General features: G+C 41.7%; 1 protein-coding gene across 10 annotated transcripts; it reads right to left on the reverse strand.

Annotated features, from left to right (window-relative positions):
- Positions 1 to 198: 198 nt before the first annotated feature.
- Fbxw2 (F-box and WD-40 domain protein 2) lies at positions 199 to 22,117 on the reverse strand. 10 transcript variants are annotated; one of them, NM_001164770.1, is made up of 8 exons: positions 22,007 to 22,070; positions 21,797 to 21,905; positions 18,393 to 18,810; positions 8,650 to 8,844; positions 6,818 to 6,951; positions 4,349 to 4,435; positions 3,113 to 3,282; positions 199 to 1,834 (listed from the first exon to the last, which is right to left on the reverse strand). In NM_001164770.1, exons 3-8 carry the CDS (start codon positions 18,493 to 18,495, stop codon positions 1,546 to 1,548), a joined length of 978 nt encoding a protein of 325 aa, NP_001158242.1. In that variant the 5' UTR covers positions 18,496 to 18,810; positions 21,797 to 21,905; positions 22,007 to 22,070; the 3' UTR covers positions 199 to 1,545. The 10 variants fall into 10 exon arrangements, with proteins under 10 accessions (NP_001158242.1, NP_038918.3, NP_001158240.1 ...); NM_013890.4 differs by having other exon boundaries at positions 18,393 to 18,902; NM_001379116.1 differs by having other exon boundaries at positions 834 to 1,834; positions 6,914 to 6,951; positions 22,007 to 22,052.
- Between the last annotated feature and the right edge of the window lie 23 nt (positions 22,118 to 22,140).

Genomic DNA, 22,140 nt, shown 5'->3' on the forward strand with positions numbered 1-22,140 from the left:
AAAGCGCTTTTTTTAGATTTATTTATTTTATGTATATGAATACACTGTAGCTGTACAGATATTTGTGAGCCACCATGTGGTTGCTGGGATTTGAACTCAGGACCTTTGGAAGAGCAGTCAGTGCTCTTACCCGCTGAGCCATCTTCCCAGCCCTGAATTTTTTAAAAAAGATGTGTTATTTATGTATGTGTAAGCGTACCTGTGTGAGTTTATGTGCAACATGTGTATGTTGGTGCTGGCAGAGCAGAGGGTGGTGGGAATTGAACCTAGTCTTAGTAGGAGTAGTAAGCTCTTTTAACTGGAACCACTCCAGTTCCTGTTGTGTGCTTTTAGATTTATTTTATTTTTGGTTTCTCTGTGTAGCCCTAGCTGTTCCAGAATGCACTTTACAGACTAGGCTGGCCCTGAATTCATATCTACTGTTGTCTGGGAGGGGGGGGGGAATTTGCACACACACCTCCAGAGGCAACGTTATATCTCTCTGGAGCTGCAGGTATAAGCAGTTGTAAACATCTGACATTGCAAACACCTGACATGAGTGCTGGTCATAGAACCCAGGCCCTCTACAAGAGCAGTATGTGCTCTTAATCCGAGTCATTTCTCCAGCCTACACCAAAAAATTGTAATTTTTTTCTTAGTAGTTAATCAAAAATTAGGGAAATTCCCTGCCCTGGAAATAGTTTTAAATAGTTTTTATCAGATTAATCTGCTTTATTGTCAGTGTATTTATGTGTGTACAAGTGTATATTTTAGCCTAGAGGAATCTTAGCCGATCACACATCTGAGGAAACAAGCCAGAAAAAGCACATGACTGAAGTAATGCCAGACACTCATTTTCCAGCTCAGAGCTCTTTATCACTCCAGGTCACCTGTGCCACCAGCCAGTTAGGGACTAGCTTTTTACATGTAAACTAAAGCTTCAGAAAACCTTTATATCTTAACATAGCCAACCCTGCCTCTGCCAAGAACTATGGGTTATAGCCCAGTGCAGTCAACCAGCAGACTCAGATCTGTGTTGGAAGACATTTGTAGATTTAAGGGATCTAGTAGAAAGTTAATGAATGTCACAGAATTCAAAGATGTTTTAACAATGGCTCTTTTAAAATCTAAACCCCATGTGAGAAAAGTTGCTATAACATAGCACCTTTGCTTCAATTTCAAAGAACAAAGGCTATTGGAAAAAAACTTTAATAACAGACTCCATGTGATTTTATGGGCAACCAATTAGCAGATTAGTGAATCATTTAACTTTCTTTACTCAATATTCCACTCAGAAAGATAAATCCAAAAATGCAACCTCTCTTACACTGACCAACATAACTAAGTACAAATGAAGTCAATGGTGTATCCCATTAGCATGCTGCGGTGTATGTCAGTAAACAAGCCCTCCCCGCCCCAGCCCTGGCAAACAGATAAATGATTGTGCACTGCGTGATGATACCTTTAGGTGAGAACTTTGGTTCATGCAGTTGGCTGCCATAGACATTGCACCCAAAACCCGCAGCCCTGGCACCCAAAGTCAGTCAGCGGTGGTAGCTCCTGGTGTCAGCAATGCTCCTTCCATAACACCAGGTGAATACTGTGGTCAGGCATGCTGGTGGCAAAGACTAAGCCCGTGTCATTGTGCCCATCCAATCCATTCAACCAGGACGCTTCGCCTGCCAGGAAGCTGGAGCCTCTCTTTGATTTCCTGTACTCTGGCAGAGGCCAGCGGCTAATTAGGCTCTCTGTCCTCAAGTCCATGATATATAGGTAGTGGTTGTCAAACAGCAGGGCGAAGACATCTCCAAAGCCAAGCAAGGCCAAGTTTGCTACCTCAGGTGTCTTGATGACCCTATAAGGAGGAGAGTTCAGGGTCATGAGGCAAAGGAAACATGGCTGGAGACACTTAAAACTCCCAAGCAAATTTAGAGCTAATAAGAATTTTTGATTAAAAGAATACCATGAGGATAAAAGTTAGCCTACTTACAAAAAGCAGGGAAGAAGAAACCTGCCCTCTGACAGACAAGCAGAGGCAAGGTGTTATGTTTGATAAACACAAAATATCCATCCAGGCTTGAAAGGATTCTACAGGTTAACTTATAATTCAAATTATAAAAACCACTTTATTTAATCATTTGCACTCTTAAGACTTAGAAACTGACACCCAGGCAGGAGTTCACAGAATCTGTTGGTTAGGGGTGAAAACCAGAATGAAGCCTGATTCATCCTCAGGACAAGTCTAAATGGCTTTTTCTCTAAAAATACTACTAGCTAGAGATAGTAAAAACTGCTGGGAATTTATAAGCATCTATTAACAATGGATTCATAGGTTTTAGAAACAACTGGCTAAGTTGGAAAATCAGTCACAGCTTTCATAGGGTGGCAGTTCCCAAATACCAATGACCAAGACACAAAATGGGAGACCTAATGCAATATATGCACCAATGAAAAAAGAAAAACAAAAATCAAAGCAGCTTCCCTGTGTCAAGCACCAGATTGACAGGACAAGTCAGATGTTGTCTGGAGTCTACACTTTCCCACGGCAACCTCCTTAGGCTCCTTTGGTTGGGAGGTTAGTTTAGATGTTAACAAGGACACCAGCAATATCTTAGACCAGCTTATGTCTAAGAGGCCAACTAGAACGGGGGTGGCTGGTAAACTCGGTGAAGCAAGAACAGCCAAGGATAATAGCTAGAGCAGCGTTTGAGTAGAACAACCCTTTCACAGGGGTCTAAGACCACTGGAAAATACAGATGTTTGCGATTCATAACAGTAGCAAAAGTTATAGTTATGAAGTAGCAATGAAATAATTCTATGGCTGGTGTCACTACAAAATGAGGAAGATTGAGAACCTCTGAGCTAGAGTAAGCAAAACAGAATGTCAGGAAGGGAAACAACACATTATTACTGTCAAACAGCAGAGTGTGGATAGAGAAGGCCTCCCATTACAACTTCTAGAAAACAGAACTAGGTTCAAAGGAAAAGTTACCATCACCACCACCACCCCACCACCCAGATTTGAATTTGACATTAGGAAGGGAGGGCCATTTTTTTAACCTATCATTTACCATGTGTTGGGCATAAAACTTCTAATTAACACAGAGCACATGCTGGCCTAAGGAAACATTACCTGAGAATATCATAACTGGCAAAGTCCCACTGGTACAGACCCAGGGCTGAACTACAGACAATGTATTTTCCATCAAAATGAAGTCTTGGCTGCAGGCAGATACTTCTATCCTCAGAGACAGACAGTGTCTTCAAGCACTTACAGTTGATTTCTCTCCCAATTGGCCAAATCTAAAAAGGGGGGATGGTGATTACTAAAGAAAAGTTGGTGTTTATACAATGTGGCTTGAAGAAAGAAAGACAAAAGTGGCACCTGTTAATAGACAAAAAGGGAATAGTGCCAGGACTTCTGTTTTAGTCAAGAGTCACAGGCTTAAGTCCTGAGTCTATATGGTCTTAGGTAAACTATTTAACCTTTCTAAATAAAGATAATGCCCACTACAAAGAAAGTTTTAAAATGCAAAAAAAAAAAAAAAAAAAAAAAAAAAAAACCAAACAAACCATGAATGTCCTATAAATTATTAGCAAACTGTTAAAGCAAATCAAAGTTTATATCTAAAAAATGAGGAAGGTATGAGGCATGAGCCTTAAGAGTCTTAGTGCTTAAGTTGTGAGGCAGGAGGATTACAAGTTCAGTCTGGGCTACATGGCTGAGCCCTCTGAAAATACAAAAAGAAACAGTAGAATGTGTGGAAAACAATTTTCTGTGTTTGCTCTTGTGTGTGTACATGCCAGTGTTTGTGCACAGTTATGAGTTCATATGGAAGTCTAGGTGGATGTCAGGTGGCTTCCTCAATCACTCTCACCCTATTTTCTAAAATAGGATCTCTCACGGAATTGCAGCTCAATTTGCTTACATTATCTGGCCAGCAAGTCTCAGGGATCCTCTTATCTCTGCCTCCTCAGCACCATTCCTAGCCTTTTTAATGGGTGTTGGAAATCTAAACTCGGGTACTAACTCTTACTAGCCTCCTTGATTTATTTCCTTTACAAACCACAGAAACTGCTCAGCATACAGACAGATGAATCATACCATTTCCAATGGGTGTAAGATGACTTGAACTGCCAGGTGTTGCTGGCACCTGCCTTTAAGGGAAGAAGACAGGTGGATGTCTGAGTTTGAGGCCAGCCTGGTCTACAGAGTGAGTTCCAGGACAACCAGCCAGGGATACACAAAGGAACCTAGTTTCAGGAAAGGGGGGGGGGGAGACTTCGCCCTGGCAGTAGTCTCCCTTTTTAGTTCTTATATGTATTCTTTTTTCTTTAATGAGATAAATTACAGAGGAAGAAAACTTACCTTGATCTCATATTTGTCTGCACTTAAGAGGATGTAGTCTCCAGGGCTGTGCAAGAGAGACTTGACTTTGCACTTCTGCAAAACCACCTACAAGCATAAACATTTTTACATTATACAAAGAACCTTTCACTCTGTTCCTGTACTAATTTTATATTGTTTTTAAATTGAAATATGAAAATTAGCTTAAGTTCTTATTGTATACTAGAATATATAACATGAAACTTTAGGTTTAACTTCTAACATTTTTACTACACCCAAATTCTGTTAATAGATGTGGGAACATTTTTTTTCTTTCTTTTTTCTTTTCTTTTCGAGAAGGGTTTCTCTGTGTAGCCCTGGCTGTACTGGAACTCGCTCTGTAGACCAGGCTGTCCTCAAACTCAGAGATCCACCCTCCTCTGCTTCCCGAGTGCTGGCATGTGCCACCATCTTCTGGTGGGGACATTTAATCTTATCTTTAGTTGGAAGTGCTAACATCAGGACTAATTTGTAAAATTGTAAGGTGTGGACTTGGGATGTAACATGGGAAAATACTTGTCTAACATGCACAGGCCCCAGTCTGACCTCCAGTAATATATTCAGGTTTATTATTTATTTCTGCTGTTATTAGGCACAGATATGTGCGTGCGTGCACGCGCACGCCCCCCCCCCCCACACACACACACACAAACACTCAAATGTAAGGAATCAAGTGTGGAAGTGTGTGCCTTTAATCCCCAGCAAGTAGAAGGCAGAGACATGCAGATCTCTGTGAGAACAAGGCTACTGTGATGTACATAGTGAGTCCAGGTCAACCATGGCCACCTAAAATGACCCAGTTCTTAAATAATGAACAGAAAAATGTCCACACAGATAAAGACAAAAGTGATCTGTCTTCATGAGTAGGTGCACTACAAAGGAAAAAGCACCAAACTGAGAATAAGAATATATAATCTGGTCAGAGATCTGGTGAACTATGCAGCCCTGGAAAAGACCATGTAACTGGTACATTTAGTGCTGGAAAGTGACCCCAGAGTTCCCACTGAGCTATATTCCAGACTTATGCTGCTTTTTAGTTTATTCATTTGTAAGATACAAGGCAAAATGCCCATTACTTTACTCCAAGTAAATGCAGTGAAGATCAAATAGAACCATGCAAACAATAATAACAAGAGAAGGCAAAATTCCACAGCACTTAGGGTCATCTGTTATTGTTAGGGCTTAGTAATCTTAAAATACAGATGACAGAGCTCAGGTCATGAAAGGGGGAACCTGTCCATATCACAGGCAAAATCTTGAAACCACACCCATTAAACTTGCCCATGATAAACAATTTCTATGTTTAACAAATGAACAAGCAGTTCCCTATCCTCTTGCCCTGACCTTACTTTTACCTATTCGGAGAAATTTTTAGATGGCCCAACCAACCTCCAGTGGTTTTCCCAATATACTTCCAGCATCTACCAACTTTACTATGGTCACTAACTCATGTGAGGCTAGCTCTCAGCTCTATAGCATGGCTGTGCTGGCCCTTCAGGGCTTCCATATGAACCACGCTCTTATTTGCTTCTTCCACAACTATCTCCTAGTCACCTTGTTCTACCCTTCTCAAAATGCTTGTCCTAATTAGTTTCTAGACTTCCTTATGCTTCACTGTGTCTCCTTCATAGAACTTAATTATACAGAGTTCTCTTTGACAGTTTTACTAATAACCATTTCTATGAAATTTAAATCCATCAGATCTGGCCAAGGTCTATTTTGTTTACTCTCACATACTCAGCCTCTTAGAAAATAGCACAATGTTCTTAAGAAAAGCGTGTCTGCATAACATATCCATCACCAATACGGTATTTAAAACACAACAGCTTTGTTTTGAAAACATCCCAGTGTTCTGTTAAAGACTCCTCTGTCTTCTTTGCTTCCCTTATATTTTTGTCATGGTGGTGCTGGGTTTATCATATGGCCTTGTACAAGGCTCTACCACTGAACACCTACCCCCTCCTTATCTCACATTTTGCAAACACTTAATTTTTTTGTTGTTGGTGATGGGGGTTTTGTTTATAGTCATTGTTGTGTTTTTGGGTTTTGTTTGTGTGTGTCTCTGTGTCTATTTGTAGTCTTAAGGATCAAACCCAGAGCCTCATGCTAGGCAAGCCATCTGCCACTGAGCTATATCCCTATCTTGCAAACACTTATTTTTTCTGAAACAAAAATTATAGTTCCTGAATCTAAGGATATCTTTATGTAGCTCAGGGCTGGCCTTGTACTCCTGGTATTTCTGCCTTTGCCTTTTAAGTGTCAGGATTACAGACATGTACCACTATACCCAGATAAAAGTGGCTTTTACATACTTGTCACTATTGTATTACCACCATGCTCAGTGAGTGAATCTATTCCACTATAATTTATCTACAATATACACAGGTCTACCATCCTCCACTCCCCACCAGTGGGGAGCCTGGCACCAAAGATATTCCTCAGTCTTCCTACCTTGGTGACCCATTCAGTATGCCCAGTGAGTGTATTCAGGCATGTCCCAGCAGATAAAGCCCATACTTTCACAGCGAAGTCCGCAGAGCCACTCACCAAAATATCCAGTTCATCACTGTAGTCCACACTGAACACTAGTGCATACAACATAAAGTTAAAAACACGCTTCACTGTCACTGCATCTTTGTAAAAACAGTAACATTTATTCTCTTAGCTGTACAAATACATAACTTCCTAACCAGGGCACATTAAGAGCTGAACTACTAAACTAGCAATTTTATGATACAAAGAAAATCTTTTTCAAAACTATTATTACCATAGTTTATCCTAAGGTTGAAAAAGCTTTGAGGATAACTCAAAGAATTCACTTTTTCCTATTTGTGCTAGCTTCAGTGAGATGGAAATGATGGCATCCCCTTTTGCCTGCTTGATACCACACATACACCTTAGGTAGTTTATAGGAAAACAGCAGCCCAGACACCCCTTTTAAGATCTGCAGTGATAGTAAAGCACACTCAGGCTCCTAAAGGGCCAGGGCAGAGAAAACAAGGATCTTAGAAGTCAGACTTAGTCATCCATTCAGTGGTGTCTAAATTTCTTCACATCATACACCTAGCAACTAGTTCAAAACATGCAGTGAATATTCAATATCTGTTTTTAAATGTCTATCAAACTCAAAGGATATTGGGGACCTAAAGATGAAGATGCTGGTCTTCAAAAACTCTGAGGGAAAAGTTACGTTTTTGTTTTTGTTTTTAAAGGTTACCTGTTGCTAGAGAAATACTGAAGATAATGACTAATCTGCCCAGGCTATCAGATAGGACTTCAGAGAAGATAACATATTGGAGCTGGGACATGAAGGATGTGTATAGTTTATTAAGAAAATAAAAAGATGCTTCAGGTAGAGCAGACAGCAAAGGCATGGATTAAAAGCTCAGAGGTGTCAAGAAGCCTTTTTAGAGGTAAGGAATGAAATCACCTAGAAGCTGTGGTGTCCTTAGGCTGTGTGGTATTACTCTAATGGATGGGGTCTGTACTAAGCCATAGATTTTTCTTTTGTTTGCTTTTTGAGACAGGGTTTCTCCATATAGCTCTGCTGTCCTGGAACTCGCTATGTTGACCAGGCTGGCCTCAAACCCAGAGATCTGCCAGCCTCTGTCTACCAAGTGCTGGGATTAAATGTGTGTTCCACTACACTTGGCTACAAACCATAGATTTCTAAATAAGAACAGATTAAAAAAATTTTTTTTAATATGAGTTTAATTGGAGGAGTGTTTTGTAAGAGTTAGATAAAAAAAAAAATACTAAGCATCAGGTACAACTTAAGAAACTCGGGATAAACAAGGTATCCTGATAGCCCAGGGTGTTGCTTGTTTTACTCACTTAGCAGCCAACCACTAACTGCAAGTACTCTGTGAAGATCATACAGTCAGTGAACCACCTTGTGCCCAGGGGTTTTCAGCTCTAAATTTGTAAGTGGAGTGGTCTAAATGTCTAAGTGTAGTAGTGTGGAGTCCACTAAAAAACAAATATGACTGTGTAGCAAGAGAGAAATGCACTGGGAGAGAAGGACAGCTGCTCCTTCCAGCATACATAAAGAGTGTTTACAAGGCTAAAAGAAAAGCAAATACATCCCAAATGTAAGTAACTAAAATGCAAGAAAATAGCTTCAGTGGTTAAAAAGAGAAAATGCTAGATTAAAAGCAAGTAAGCAAGCCGCCACCCCCCCCCAAAAGAACAAACAAACAAAAAACCACCTTAAATATTTGACTCTTAGTCTTACAAGGCATGGCTAAAGTAACTGTAAAGATTCTTGAAAAAGGAGAACACACCCGCCCCCGTGTGCCCCCGGAAGTGCTGGGTCCTGGCTCCGGAACTCCACTCCCAGCAGGCCACAGTGTTGTCAAAGGAGCCTGTCACAAGCTTCTGTTCATCGAACTTCACAGCTGCACAAGTGTGGGTCTGGATGCCGTAAACACACTGCCCTGTGCTTACATCCCACAGCTTTGCAGACAAGTCATCTGACCCTTGAAGAGAAAAACCAGGAAGGTTAGTATGACCTATAACACCCTAAAGAAGTAAAGTCTGTCCCCTAAAGAGGGGTCCCATAGTAAACCGGAGTGCAGACAAGACACTGAGACTTTTTGGGCCTCAAAATGGCATTAAATTTACTAAGACAGAATCCAAGCTCTTTGTCTTTTTCCCTTAATTTTTCTGGCTATAGGATGACATTAAATAAAACATCCCTTTGTGCTCCCACCTGAAACAGTTCATAAATGTCTGGCTATTAAAAATTTCCTAATGGATTAGGTTCATCTTGCCTGTGGCTGTACTTTACACCTGTATGATTATTTCCTCAGTCCTGAGCTTAAAGGAATGCTAACTGGGAAAGCACAGTGCATTCTAAGATGGGATAAAGGTAAGCCTCAGATTGCCAGAAAACTCTGTACGTAAGATAACTGTTTAATTTCTTGAGTCATCTTGAAACCTCAATAAATACTAGGGATAAATTACCCACAGGTATTTATATAAAAACCACAAAGATCTTAAATTCTGTGGGAAAAAAATTGGCTTGCTTTCTGTCTGTAAGGAAGAAGCAGCAGTAGCCCTGAGTGAGTGAAGTCCAGAATGAATGTGTGACATGAGCAAGGCCTGTCGATGACTCTTAAGACCAATTGGCCCATGGTAAATTGGCAAAACCACATACAGGCCAAACTAAAAGGGAGGCAAAGTTTTCCTTGGGAATGAATGTGAGTGGTTACAAACAACTGGCCAATGTGTGCAGAGACTAAGAACTGCAGCATCTTCTAGTTGTTCAGTCTGGGACTGGCTGCCTAAGACACCTCCTACTGAGACTAAGTAATTTTTCCCAGTGTTTTGTACCTAATAAACACACTGAAGTTCCGAGTTACTGTGGCTAGAGAACCCCACCTGATCCCAGCTTCATAATTATGTGTGTCTCTTCTTTCCTAAGGGTTCCTAGTCAAGAAAGTAGGACTCAGCATGGCTTCTGATGAAAAGGTTACACTAATCATGATGGTAATTTCAGGACTGAACTTTTATTAATTGAGCAATCCCAAATATTATATTTTGTCTCAAAATTTACTTTTAGAGGCTCAACAAAAGACAATTTTGAGGAACACTAAATATTCTGTCCTGGACACTGTATTCTAGGAAAGCGCCAACAACCCAGTTTTCAAAGGGTGAAATAAATAAAATTGGCCACAAAAACAACCCACTAGGGCTGGAGAGATGACTCTAAGGTTCAGAGCAAATATTCTTGCAGAGGCTCTGGATTCAATTCCCAGTGCCCAAATGGTAGCTCACAACCATCTGTAACTCCAGTTCCAGGGGATCTGATGCACTCATCTGGCTTCTGAGGGTACCAAGAACACACGTGGCATAGATACAGATGCAGGCAAAACACTCATACACATAAAAATCTTAAAAAAAAAAAAAATCTAGCAGGGCAGTGGGGGCACACACTGTTTTAGTCTCAGTGCTTGGAAGGCAGAAGCAAAATGGATCTCCAAGTTCAAGGCCAGTCTGGTCTACATAGTATGTTCCAGAGCCGGGCGTGGTGGCGCACGCCTTTGATCCCCCACACTTGGGAGGCAGAGGCAGGCGGATTTCTGAGTTCGAGGCCAGCCTGGTCTACAGAGTGAGTTCCAGGACAACCAGAGCTACACAGAGAAACCCTGTCTCAAAAAACAAAACAAAACAAAAAAAAACATAGTATGTTCCAGAACAGCCAGGGCTACACAGAGAAAACCTGTCTTGAAAGCCAAGGGGTGGAAAAAAATACCCCTTTAGTTAAGAGGCAGTGTTTCAGAGGATGGCTAAATAACTATTCCTTGCAAAAGACTATAAACTTCCGTGTGGAGCTATTTAGATCTTTGTTTCCCCTCTCTATAAAATGAGGGGTAGAGTTTGCTGGTGGTTTGTGATGGATTGGAAACTTTTAGGATCACCAAGGGATCTTTATTGAAATACACAGAGCACTGATGACACAGCTCAGTGGTGGAATGCCTGCCTAGCAGGTGCAAGGTTATATATAAGTTGTTCTACAATAACACAGAAAACGCAGAAATAAGCATAGAAAGACAGATCCCACACAGATGGGAAGCTAAAGCATTCTCATTTAAAGTCATGGAACTAAAACCCTATAACCTCAGAAAAGTTATCAGGCAAATCTCCACCATCCATAACCCTGGATTGAGAACCAGAGATCTGCAACAGTGTACCCAATAGGAATCATGTATAATTTGTCTTCTAATAGTTACTTAGAAAATGAAAAAAAAAAGTATTTTATTTAATTCAGTTTGTCAAAGTGCTAATACTTCATCATGTAACAAATAAAGTATGGACATATGAACACAGCGCTGTTTGTTCTTTTATATTCTGCCATTTCCCATTTCATAACTCAATCTGAACAAGCCACAGTTCAAGAACCCAGCAGAGCTTGTGGCTCTTGTGCAGCACAGCAGAGCACAGAAAGAATGAGGTTCTTCTGCTCTATGGCCAGTGTTTAACTGGCATTTCACTCAGTTAACATCTGTGTGTAAGATGTCTATGTCAGGCATGGACTTCCTGCTCTCAATGCCCTTAGTCTGACAGGTATAAGGTGAAATATCATTCACAGTCAGTAGTGGGAAACATAAAAACCCACAGCAAATACAAAGGCATAAAAGAGAAAACATTTCAGATGAAATCCACCGAGATTACAGCTGTGCTCCGTAACACACAGATATCCTGCAACATGCCTCAGGCTCGGGTACAACCAGCTCCTCAACTGTATTCCAGTTTGACTTTTAAGCCAAGCCTTGGTGTGTTTGAGGAAAAGATTTTGTGGTTAAAAAAACTAAGCCGGGCGTGGTGTTGCACGCCTTTAATCCCAGCACTCAGGAGGCAGAGGCAGGCGGATTTCTGTGTTCGAGGCCAGCCTGGTCTACAGAGTGAGTTCCAGGACAGCCAAGGCTACACAGAGAAACCCTGTCTCAAAAAACCAAAAAAAACAAAACAAAACAAAAAAAAAACCTTTCAAGTTCTAACTTGCTGGAATGATACAGATGGCAGCTGGCAAGATGACTCAGCAGGGGAAGGTGTTTGCTGCTCCACCTTAGTGTTAATGAGTTCAGTCCCTGAAACCATGGAAAGGCAGGAGGAGTGATCCAGCTCCACAAAGTTGTCATTTGACCTTTACACACACAGAGACACACACTTGGAATTTTTTTTAAGGTTTTGGCATATAGTTGTTTTCCCTGTATGGATGTCTGTGTACCAATGCCTGTGAAAGCCAGAAAGGGGTGTTGGATCCCCTTGTTACAGATATTGTGAGCTACTGTGTGGGTGCTGGGAATTGAACCCAGGTCTTCTACAAAAGCAGCAAGTGCTCTCAACCACTGAGCCACATCTCCATCTGGCAAATAAACAAGGGGTTGGGGGAGGAAGGGAGAAAGAAATCTAAAATATGAGTAAGTTAATGTGCTCAAAACTTAAACTTTGAGGGCTTGATAGCTCAGGGGTCTTGCTGCTGCTCCTGCAGAGACCTGGGGTTCAGCTCACAACTGTAGTCCTAGGAGATCTGACACTCTTCTGGCTCCTACAAGCACTGGGATCACATGGTGTACAAACAGACATACAGGCAAAACACCCACACACATAAGATACAAATAAAAAATAATTTTAAAAGTTTCACTCTTCTAGCTAGGAAGTTACTCCTGTATTTTTCTCTGTTGTCTTGGTTACTCTTAAAAGCTCTCACCCTGTGTTTTCAAATACATCGGGAATCTCCACTTAGATATCCAACAAGTAAATAAATTTAGTTGATCCCAAATTGAACTTCTTTTATTATCTCAAATCCACTGTCATTTTCTAACCTTGCTTTTAGTACTACTATCCTCCTAGGACAGAGCTGGAAACCCCAGCCATTTCTGACAATAGTCAATTCACTATCAAGTTCTGTCCAGTGTAACAGCTGCTCTTACATTCAAACATTCCTTTTTAATTTTTTAAAATTACACTTCTCCTTAGTACCTTATTTCTAGACTGATTTAACCTGACCTAAGCTGTATTGGGTTAAGACTTTTAACTTGGGGTTGGAGAGATGGCTTAGTGGTTAAGAGCACCAACTGCTATTCCAAAGGTCCTGAGCTCAAATCCCAGCAACCACACGGTGGCTCACAACCATCTGTAACAACTGCTATTCCAAAGGTCCTGAGCTCAAATCCCAGCAACCACACGGTGGCTCACAACCATCTGTAATGAGATCTGACGCCTTATTCTGAAGACAGCTACAATGTACTTACTAAGTCTTTTTTAAAGAAAAAAAAAAAAAAAAGACTTTTACCTTGGCAGCTCAGAGCCTAAGGGCTCTGAAAGAGAACTGGATGGTTATCTCCTAAGGGTATATTTCAGAAACTGATGGATAGTGTCAGCTGTTAGAATGGTGCAGCCGAGGGGCATTGCTGGCATCAGCTAGACAGAGGCCAAGAATGCTACATATCCTGCAATATTCCACTTTACAAGGTACTCACTCACTCATAATAGTTCTGCCAGGTATTTATTTGAAAGTGAAAACCTAATTTTTGCAAAAAAGAGAACCTGAACTGAAAACACCATTGAAGAATTCTCAGCTGGAAAATAAATATCAGGGAAGTGTCTTCCTAGTTTTAACCACCAACATATAGAAAAGCCACCACAGCTGTGGGTGGGACCAGGGGGAGAACTTGCAGTGCTGTCTACATGGTGTTGGCTTTGCAGGGATGCAAAATACAAGAATTATGGGATCACTAGAGACTCACCCCCCCCCCAATAATGCTAAAACCAAGCGTTGTGGGGGAAGGGTCTGATTTTCCTGCTATGAGATTCTGAGAAGCCAACCCCTGTTCCTATTTCACAGATATGAAATTCCCATGTTAGATGCTAGAGAATCATATGGTCTCTAACCATGTACAAACAAGACTCCTGGATGTTGGCTTCTGCACTGTCATTAGCCTGCTGACAGGCAAAGCCAAAAGGATGATGTTCTGGAGAAGGCAGTACTCAAAGTGCCTGCTACAGTAAGTGGGGGCCATCAATAAATACTTTGTATAAAAACAAGCACTAAGGCCCATTGGACATGCAAACTTTATATGCCCCAGTACAGGGGAACGCCAGGGCCAAAAAGTGGGAGTGGGTGGGTAGGGAAGTGGGGGGGAGGGTATGGGGGACTTTTGGAATAGCATTGGAATTGTAAATGAGGAAAATACCTAATAAAAAATATATTAAAAAAAAAAAAAACAAGCACTAACTTTTCCCTAATGCAGAAATCACTTGTTTGTCTGAAAAATAGGAACTATCTTTTCTTTCTTTGGTGGGGGTGGAGTTGGGGCATCAACTGTGCTCATCATACAAGACTACTGTTTTACTGAGCTACACCCTCAGTCTCACGTTCTCTACTCGAGCTGTTACAGCTCTCATTTTTCTCACTCAATCCAGAGCAGACCTACTGCTCATAAGCTCAACACTACCCAAACAGTGTTTAAAATCTAGATAAAGTTTAATACTAAAAAGTAATTAGTACATTTCACAAATATCTAGACTGAGGCTTCTCCTGCAAAGTTAGATCTAGCCACCTCATCCCTGAATCCTACCCAGTAATGATGGAGCAAAGCTGCACTCTGGAAAGGCAAGTATTGTGACTTGGCACAGTCCTCAGGGAGACTTTCACCTACATTAAGTCATCTTCCTGATGGAGCATGTTTACCCTCTGAACAAAGAACTGCCCTGCTTCGCCTACATTGTTTTCTAAATGAATAAGAAAATAAGTAAGCTACTGACTATCAGAGTCTACTAGTTTCATCTCTATCTTTTAGAAATAAACTGCAAGGGGGCTGGAGAGATGGCTCAGCGGTTAAGAGCACTAACTGCTCTTCCAGAGGTCCTGAGTTCAATTCCCAGCAACCACATGGTGGCTCACAACCATCTGTAATAGGATCTGATGCCCTCTTCTGGTATGTCTGAAGACAGCAACAGTGACTCACATATATAAAATAAATAAATAAATAAATCCTTTTTAGAAATAAACTGCAAAACATAGGGAGAATTACCTCAGTACAGCTGTTAGCCATCACCTTCTTTGATAATACCATCTCACTGCTTTCTCAAAGTGCTAATCTGAGAGTCTCCATAAACTCACTGCCAAATTCAGGATTCCACAATTCACCCACAATGAAAACTAAAGATATTAAGAAACAAAATAAGCCAGGTGGTGATGGCGCACGCCTTTAATCCTAGCACTTGGGAGGCAGAGGCAGGCGGATTTCTGAGTCCAAGGCCAGCCTGGTCTATAGAGTGAGTTCCAGGACAGCCAGAGCTAAACAGAGAAACCCTGTCTCAAAAAACCAGGAAAAAAAAAAAAAAGAAACAAAATAAGTGGGACAGAGCACTCAATGGGTAAGAATGCTAGTGATCTTCTAGAAGACTGAGTTTGCTTCTTGCTCACAAGAAGAGAGGTCTCAAAGGCTTACTTTAGCTCTAGGGAATCTGACACTCTTCTGGCCTCTCCAGGTCACACAGACATGCACATAAAAATACTTAAAAGACAAACATAATTCTTTTAACACATATTTCTCTCACTTGTGAAGTCTCATGCATGCTGCCATTAGAAACCTCAAACTAAGCCTGGTATTGATGGCCACGCCTTTAATCCCAGCACTTGGGAGGTAGAGGCAGGTGGATTTCTGAGTTTGAGGCCAGCCAGGACTACACAGAGAAACTGGAAAAAACAAACAAACAAAACCCCCAAAATGTTGAAAGTGAGCTCTGAGAGTAAAGGCTCTCCTGTCCTGCCCTGCCCTGCAGTGTAGTAGTTTGAATAAGAATGTTTCCTCTACTCTCATAAGTGGATACTTGGTCCCCGGTTGGTAGAATTGTTTGCAAAGGGTTCTGTGTGGCCTTGTTGGAGGAGGTATCTCACTGGGGGTGGGCTTTGAGGCTTCAAAAGCCCAAGCCATTCCAAGTTAGCTTTTTCTGCCTCCTGTTCTCAGCTACTACTCCAGACAGTACTTGCCTGTCTGCCTGCTGCTGTGCTTCTGGCCATGGTCAAAGACTCTGGCGGCTCCATAAGCCCCAAATTAAATGCCTTCTTTTATGTTGCTCTGCCACAGTGTGTTATCACAGCAATAGAAAAGTGACTAAGACATCCAGAACATTTACTTCAAGTGTCCTCCAAGGCACCTTGTTCAAGAACAAGTTGACCCCCTGGCTCTATAACTGAGAGAAGAAAAAAAACAACAAAACAAAAAACAGCAAGCAGCTACTAAGGGTGTTTAAAAGACTATCCTTCAGAATACCTAGAAAGTAAGTTATTTCTAACCAAACTTACTACTGTTATAATATAAAAATGCCTGCAGTGGGAATGTGAAGACAGAAATTCAGCCAGGCAAGCTTATCCCTTGAGAAGCTTGGAAAGAAAACTGGAAAAACAAACTGTCTCAACTTCCCTAGTCAGTTTCTTTTTTTTTTTTTTTTTTTTTTTAAATTTATTTATTTTTATTATATGTAAGTACACTGTAGTTGTCTTCAGACACTCCAGAAGAGGGAGTCAGATCTCATTACGGATGGTTGTGAGCCACCATGTGGTTGCTGGGATTTGAACTTCGGACCTTCGGAAGAACAGTCGGGTGCTCTTACCCACTGAGCCATCTCACCAGCCCCCCTAGTCAGTTTCTTAGGGATGCTGTTAGCATCCAATTTGATGATGTTATCTGCTACACCATTTACTCAGAAGTCTCACTCTATAGGACTCTTAATTGGGAAAGCCAGATGGCTGTCTCAAGTGGGCTTCTCCAGTTGATTTCTGCTCAAAGTTTGTAAGCCCTCTACTTGATAGTGTTATCTTATGTTTGCTCTCCCAGTTAGGTTGCTCTATTAATTCTACATACCTAAAGTGCTAAATCTGATACTGAAAGCACTGCTATGGTAGCTCACTCTTTGGACCGTACAGAACAGCACGTCACACTTAATGCCTAGTGTAAAAAACATCCAGCTGTTAGCACTGGGGAGACTGGGCCCTGTGCTTCAACAGAGCAGCACAGAGGTGCTGGCTCTGGAGACTTGGATGCAAGTAAGCCAGCCCTGAGGGTATGAGAGCAGGAGAGTTGGCCTGCCTCCTGTCACCATAAGTGGCCTATCTGGAGCAGTGCTGGAGAGCTCATCCTAGTGGTGCAGGTGTGGGAGAGCTGGCAAGCTTACCAGCCCAGCAACCACCCAGGCCCAGATCCAAGGCTTTGAGTTGACCCACCCCAAAATCTACATCATCTGTCAACTGTTGGAAAACCTGAAAGGGCTGGTCTTGCTGATCTAAAGCTACAGGATTGTCATGATACGGGGCAACAACAGGATTGCAAGAGGAGTCCCGTCACAACAGAAGCCAGAGACCTCAAAGACCAAAGACTCATTGCAATGAACATTTGCAAGTGAAGATGGGTGGACAGAGGGATATATGGTAGAATACACTATAACACCCTACAGCTTCCATGATGAGATGTGTATGCTTTGTGTGTGAGAGATTGTCTTTTGTGGAGAGGTAGCAAGAGCAGAGGTTGGATTCAAAGGAATGGAGATGAGTGGGACACAGTGATGTGAAACAATCGATAAAAGATTAAAAAAAAAAAAAAAACCATAAAAACCAAAACAAAACAAAAACCCAAAACCATCCAGTGGTCTTTGTTGCCATGTCCAAACTTTGAACATCGAATTCTTTTTTTTTTTTTTTTTTAATTTTCTTTGACTGTTGTGTCAATGTTTTCTTTTCTTTTCTTTTTTTTTTTTTTTAAAGATTTATTTCTTTATTATATGTAAGTACACTGTAGCTGACTTCAGAAGAGGGAGTCAGATTTCGTTACAGATGGTTGTGAGCCACCATGTGGTTGCTGGGATTTGAACTCGGGACCTTTGGAAGAGCAGTCGGCGCTCTTAACCACTGAGCCATCTCGCCAGCCCCTGAACATCGAATTCTTAGGGTCATGGGATTTTTGAGCAAGGAAAGAATTTGTCCCTTCCCATTATTTTCAAGGCAAGGAAACAAACACAGACAGGTTAAACAATTCATCTAAAATGTTCTTGCTAGACCTAAAATGTTTTTTTTTTTCTTGTATTTTTGTTTTGGTTTTCTCTGTGTATCACTTGCTGTCCTGGAACTTACTCTGTAGACCAGGCTAGCCTTGACCTTAAAGATCTGCCTGCCTTTGTCTCCTCCTGAGTGCTGAGATTAAAGGTTATGTGCTACCACACCCAGTGTAAAATGTTTTAAAGAAACGAAAATAAGAAGTAGCCTACACTTTTCTGATTCACATTATACTAGAGAGAATGTCTAAAACTTTTCTCATAAATCTTTATAGAAATGACTCTTCTCCAGGGGAAGAGCATGAGGGGAATGGGGACATCTAATCAGAGGAAATGCCACTCCCAATATCCATGTAGTCAACACTTGCTCTTCTCAAGAGGGAGGAGCTTAAAGGGATTAACCCTTGTAAGTTATTAAAGAAAGAGCACTGCTTCCCCTCCCCCATAACTCCCCCAGGCTCCTTACCTGTACAGAGAAGTCCATCTTTGTAGTAAAGTGCATACACTCTGGCACTATGTCCAATTAACGAAGAGGTCTCAAAGGCTTCATGGTCCTCCAGTTGCTTCATCCTCAAAATAGCCTTCAAATAAACCTTCTTCCAGTGCAATGAGTCCTGAACAGAATCATCTATCTGCCAGCCCAAATTTTTACATGCAGTCTGCCACACCTCTGTACAGGCACTTATCACCTTATTCCACTGCTTAGAGACCAGGCAGCATGTGAGTAAAGTCTGAGGATCGAGCCATTTTAACAAATAAAAACTGAGCTCCAGGGGAAGGAGTTTGAGGAAGTCCCGCTTGAGGAGAGTCTCCAGGTTATTGGAGAGATGCCTGAGCTGGACTGCCCCACTCAGACTAATCAGGTGGTCCAGAGTTTCATTTTTCTGCAAGTCCGTCAGAGAAAGAAATGTAACAGAAATGTTATCAAGCCATGTCTCAAAGTCCTTTCTCTCCATAAGGTTATGGAAATATTTACCTGTGGCACATCAAAATATTATATTAGTTCTGTTCAAAAAGATTTTTCAAGCAAGACTGATAATAAATGTAGTATTAAAAATTAGTGTAAAATTGGCATTACAAATTTATGCTTACTTTACAGTTAATATGCTATATCTGAAAGTTCCCATGTACACAAAAGAAAATACATCTAAGAAAACAGTTTTTTTGGGTTTTTTTTTGGGGGGGGTTTCAAGACAGAGTTTCTCTGTGTAGCCCTGGCTGTCCTTGAACTCACTCTGTAAACCAGGCTGGCCTCAAACTCAGAAATCCATCTGCCTCTGCCTCCCAAGTGCTGGGATTAAAGGTGTGAACCACCACTCCCCAGCAGAAAACATATTTTTAAAAATCATGATATAGTAAACAAGTCAGAGGAACATGTTAGTGTGTGACTTGCTCCTTTTTAAGTCTAACACATGCCACATGCACTGTCACCAAAAAGATTTATAGAACATTCATTCATAAAGAGTATTCTAGTCTACATACAACCTTCCACTCAAACCATTACAAAACTACCTCCTTAGTAATTTACTTCCTAAATGCACTCTATTTGGGAAGTTACAAGAATGGCACCAACATATAACATATACAAATCTCTGGAGCTGTGACCTCTGTATCAGTTATGCTACTAGGTGCAACCTGACCTGCCACCCAGATCACAAAATTTGGTTCTACAATAAATGTTGAAGCAAAAAGATGTGAGGAAAGAAAAAACAAATGTGTGCTAAGCTGTGTGCCTTGGGTATTCTGGTATTCCATTCCTTTACAGTACTGTCTGTTAGAACATGGATTGCTAAAGGCTACAGTTTGCTTTTATAAGCCTCACATAAGCTAGTGACAGCTCTTAACTGTGTTCCCTACAGAGCCATGAGGGTCCTTGTAGCCTGTAAGATAAAGCAAATTAACAATCTCCATGATGCTGGCACAGTGAAACATACAATCTTAGCTTCTTAGAGGCTGCCCTTACAAGATAACTAAGTTAGAGATCAACCTGGGAAATATGTGATCATGGAATGCTCAACTAAAGTCTAAGCTTCCATTTGTAAAACAGAAGCTATTCTAACTTAGCAGTGTGCGAATCAGAAAAGCTGCAGTGATACGGCACATCTAAGCCGCTAACTGCTTCCTTAGCTCTTTTCTTTCTGCACACCCCCCTTGCTATCTTGTGCCTCTCACCCTTCTCAATGTAAACACTTAACTTGTTCTGCAGTCCTCAACAGAAACAATCACAAAGCTCTGAGGAAATGTGTAGTATGATAAACATTCCTAAATTGGGAGATGAGAGCATGAATTTGGTTTCTGCTTCTAAGCAATTATATTTATGTTGGTCCTAATAACTGAAGCAGCGCCTAAAAATATCACGCTTGATTCTAACATGGTTCATAGAAGAAGTCAATACTACTGCCCTTACCAACAAAGAGGCTAGGGCCCAAGAGGCAGGGTGGCTCAACCAGAGTTACACAGGAGCAGCAGCTCAGTAGTACCCAATCTCCACCTGCATCTTCTACAGGCAAGGCATTATGGGTGTAAACTCAATGTTTTCCCTCCTTCTAGTCTGCATAACCTATGCAGGTAAGGAATCAAGGCTTCAGGCCTGTGAGATGAAGTGCTTACTGAAAAGCCTGATGACCTGGGTTGGATACCCAAAACCCACGTAAATTTGGGGGGAGAAAACTGACTCCATAAAGCTGTATGCAAAACCACGCACGCACACACTGGCATATACATGCTCCCTCCAACATCCTACATAGACACAGACATATAGACACACTAAAAATCATTTTTTTAAAGAACAAAAAATAAATACTCATTGTTGTTGGGAAGGTTGTCTCCTTGCCTCCCCTTTCACAACCAGTTAAAAGGTAGGCCAGGCGTGGTGATACATGCCTTTAATCCCAGCCCTCGGAGGCAGAAGCAGGCTCTGTGAGTTTGAGGCCAGTCTGGTCTACACAGAGGATTATGTGTACAGAAAAGTATTCTGTGAATATTGAGGAAGCTGATTAAATATTGCTTCAAGAGAGAACTGGAAAGAAAAGGGATGAAGTCCCTTTTAACAAAACATCTTTTTGTATTTAAAACCATGTGACTACACTATTGTAAAGATCTTTTCCTCCTTTTGCTTGTGATATTTAGAAAATTGTTTTTACTGTTCCTTTTTGTTTTGCTTTTTGTTTTATTTTGTTTTTTGAGACAGGCTTTTGCAGTGAAGCCCAGACTGGTCTCACAATTCACAAGACTGGAGTGCTGGGACTGCTGGAGTCCACAACCACCCTTGGCCTAAAAGCCATTAATTTAGAGACTAATCTTTTAAACCTTTGAAAGAATACAAATAATGTTTATAAAACACGGGCTCTGAAATTTCACTTGTTGGGTAACCATGGGCAAATCATTTCTTGTGTTTCAAGCCAAATTTCCTCACTTGTAAACTGTCGCCTGGTACTGTTTTACCTACAAGATTGTTAGGGTTAAACAGCGTTCTGTACAGTATCTGGCACACTATAAGCCTACAATAAATGCCAGTTACTGTTATAATGTAGTACTAATACTGTCATTTCTCCCCTTTTAAAAAGAAGCATCATCTCAAATACACACCTGTTTTCAAGGCATACACACAAGCATGGTGCCTTCCTACACATACTACTACGTTCTGCATTTTATAAACCACCTGTCCACATTTCATCATCTTTAATTAATTAAAGTGCTAGCCTTGGGGCATCAATGTTAACTCGTTTCGCGGCTAGGAAAAACCGAAGCACCAGAAGGCAGGAACTCTTAGCTCTAATTTTCCTGTCTAAAATTAACTCCGAGTCTCTCAGCCCGTTCGTGACTCCCTTGGTCCCCTGCTCCTGGAGCCGTGTTCCGCGCGGCACTGACCTGAGCGAGCGCCCCGGGGCCCGGGACCTCGCGCCGGGCTCACACCGACTAGGCGCGCTCGGGCCGCCAGAGCGTCGCAGCGGCCGGGTCCGCTCCACAGCCATGGCGCCTGCGGGGAAAGGGAGAAAACAGGCCGGGGCGGCGGGTCAGTAACGCCGCGGGCGCTGGGGATTCCTGTCCAGCCCGGCCCGGCCAATCGCAAATACAGACCTGGACCTACGGCCGCTGCTCTGGGTCCGCAGCCTCACAGGGGAGCGGCTTCCGGTGCTGCTGCGTCATCTCCGCGCGCCATTCCGGCGCCCAGCGTCGGGCGGAAGCGGCTCTACTTCCGTCTCTGCCCTCCA

The sequence above is a fragment of the Mus musculus genome, chromosome 2 (genome assembly GCF_000001635.26).
Source record: "Mus musculus strain C57BL/6J chromosome 2, GRCm38.p6 C57BL/6J".
NCBI lineage: Eukaryota > Metazoa > Chordata > Mammalia > Rodentia > Muridae > Mus > Mus musculus.

What these genes read in the sequence shown, in the direction of transcription:
- Fbxw2 (XM_006498117.4), bottom strand. Translation starts at nt 21,605, where the DNA reads ATGATGAAATGTGGACAGGTGGTTTATAAAATGCAGAACGTAGTAGTA. An exon ending in AGATGGACTTCTCTGTACAG is followed by an intron (nt 8,845 to 18,392) that starts GTAAGGAGCCTG and finishes TTTCTCTTCAAG; the next exon opens with GGTCAGATGACTTGTCTGCA. An exon ending in ATACTGAATGGGTCACCAAG is followed by an intron (nt 4,436 to 6,817) that starts GTAGGAAGACTG and finishes TTATGCTTGTAG; the next exon opens with GTGGTTTTGCAGAAGTGCAA.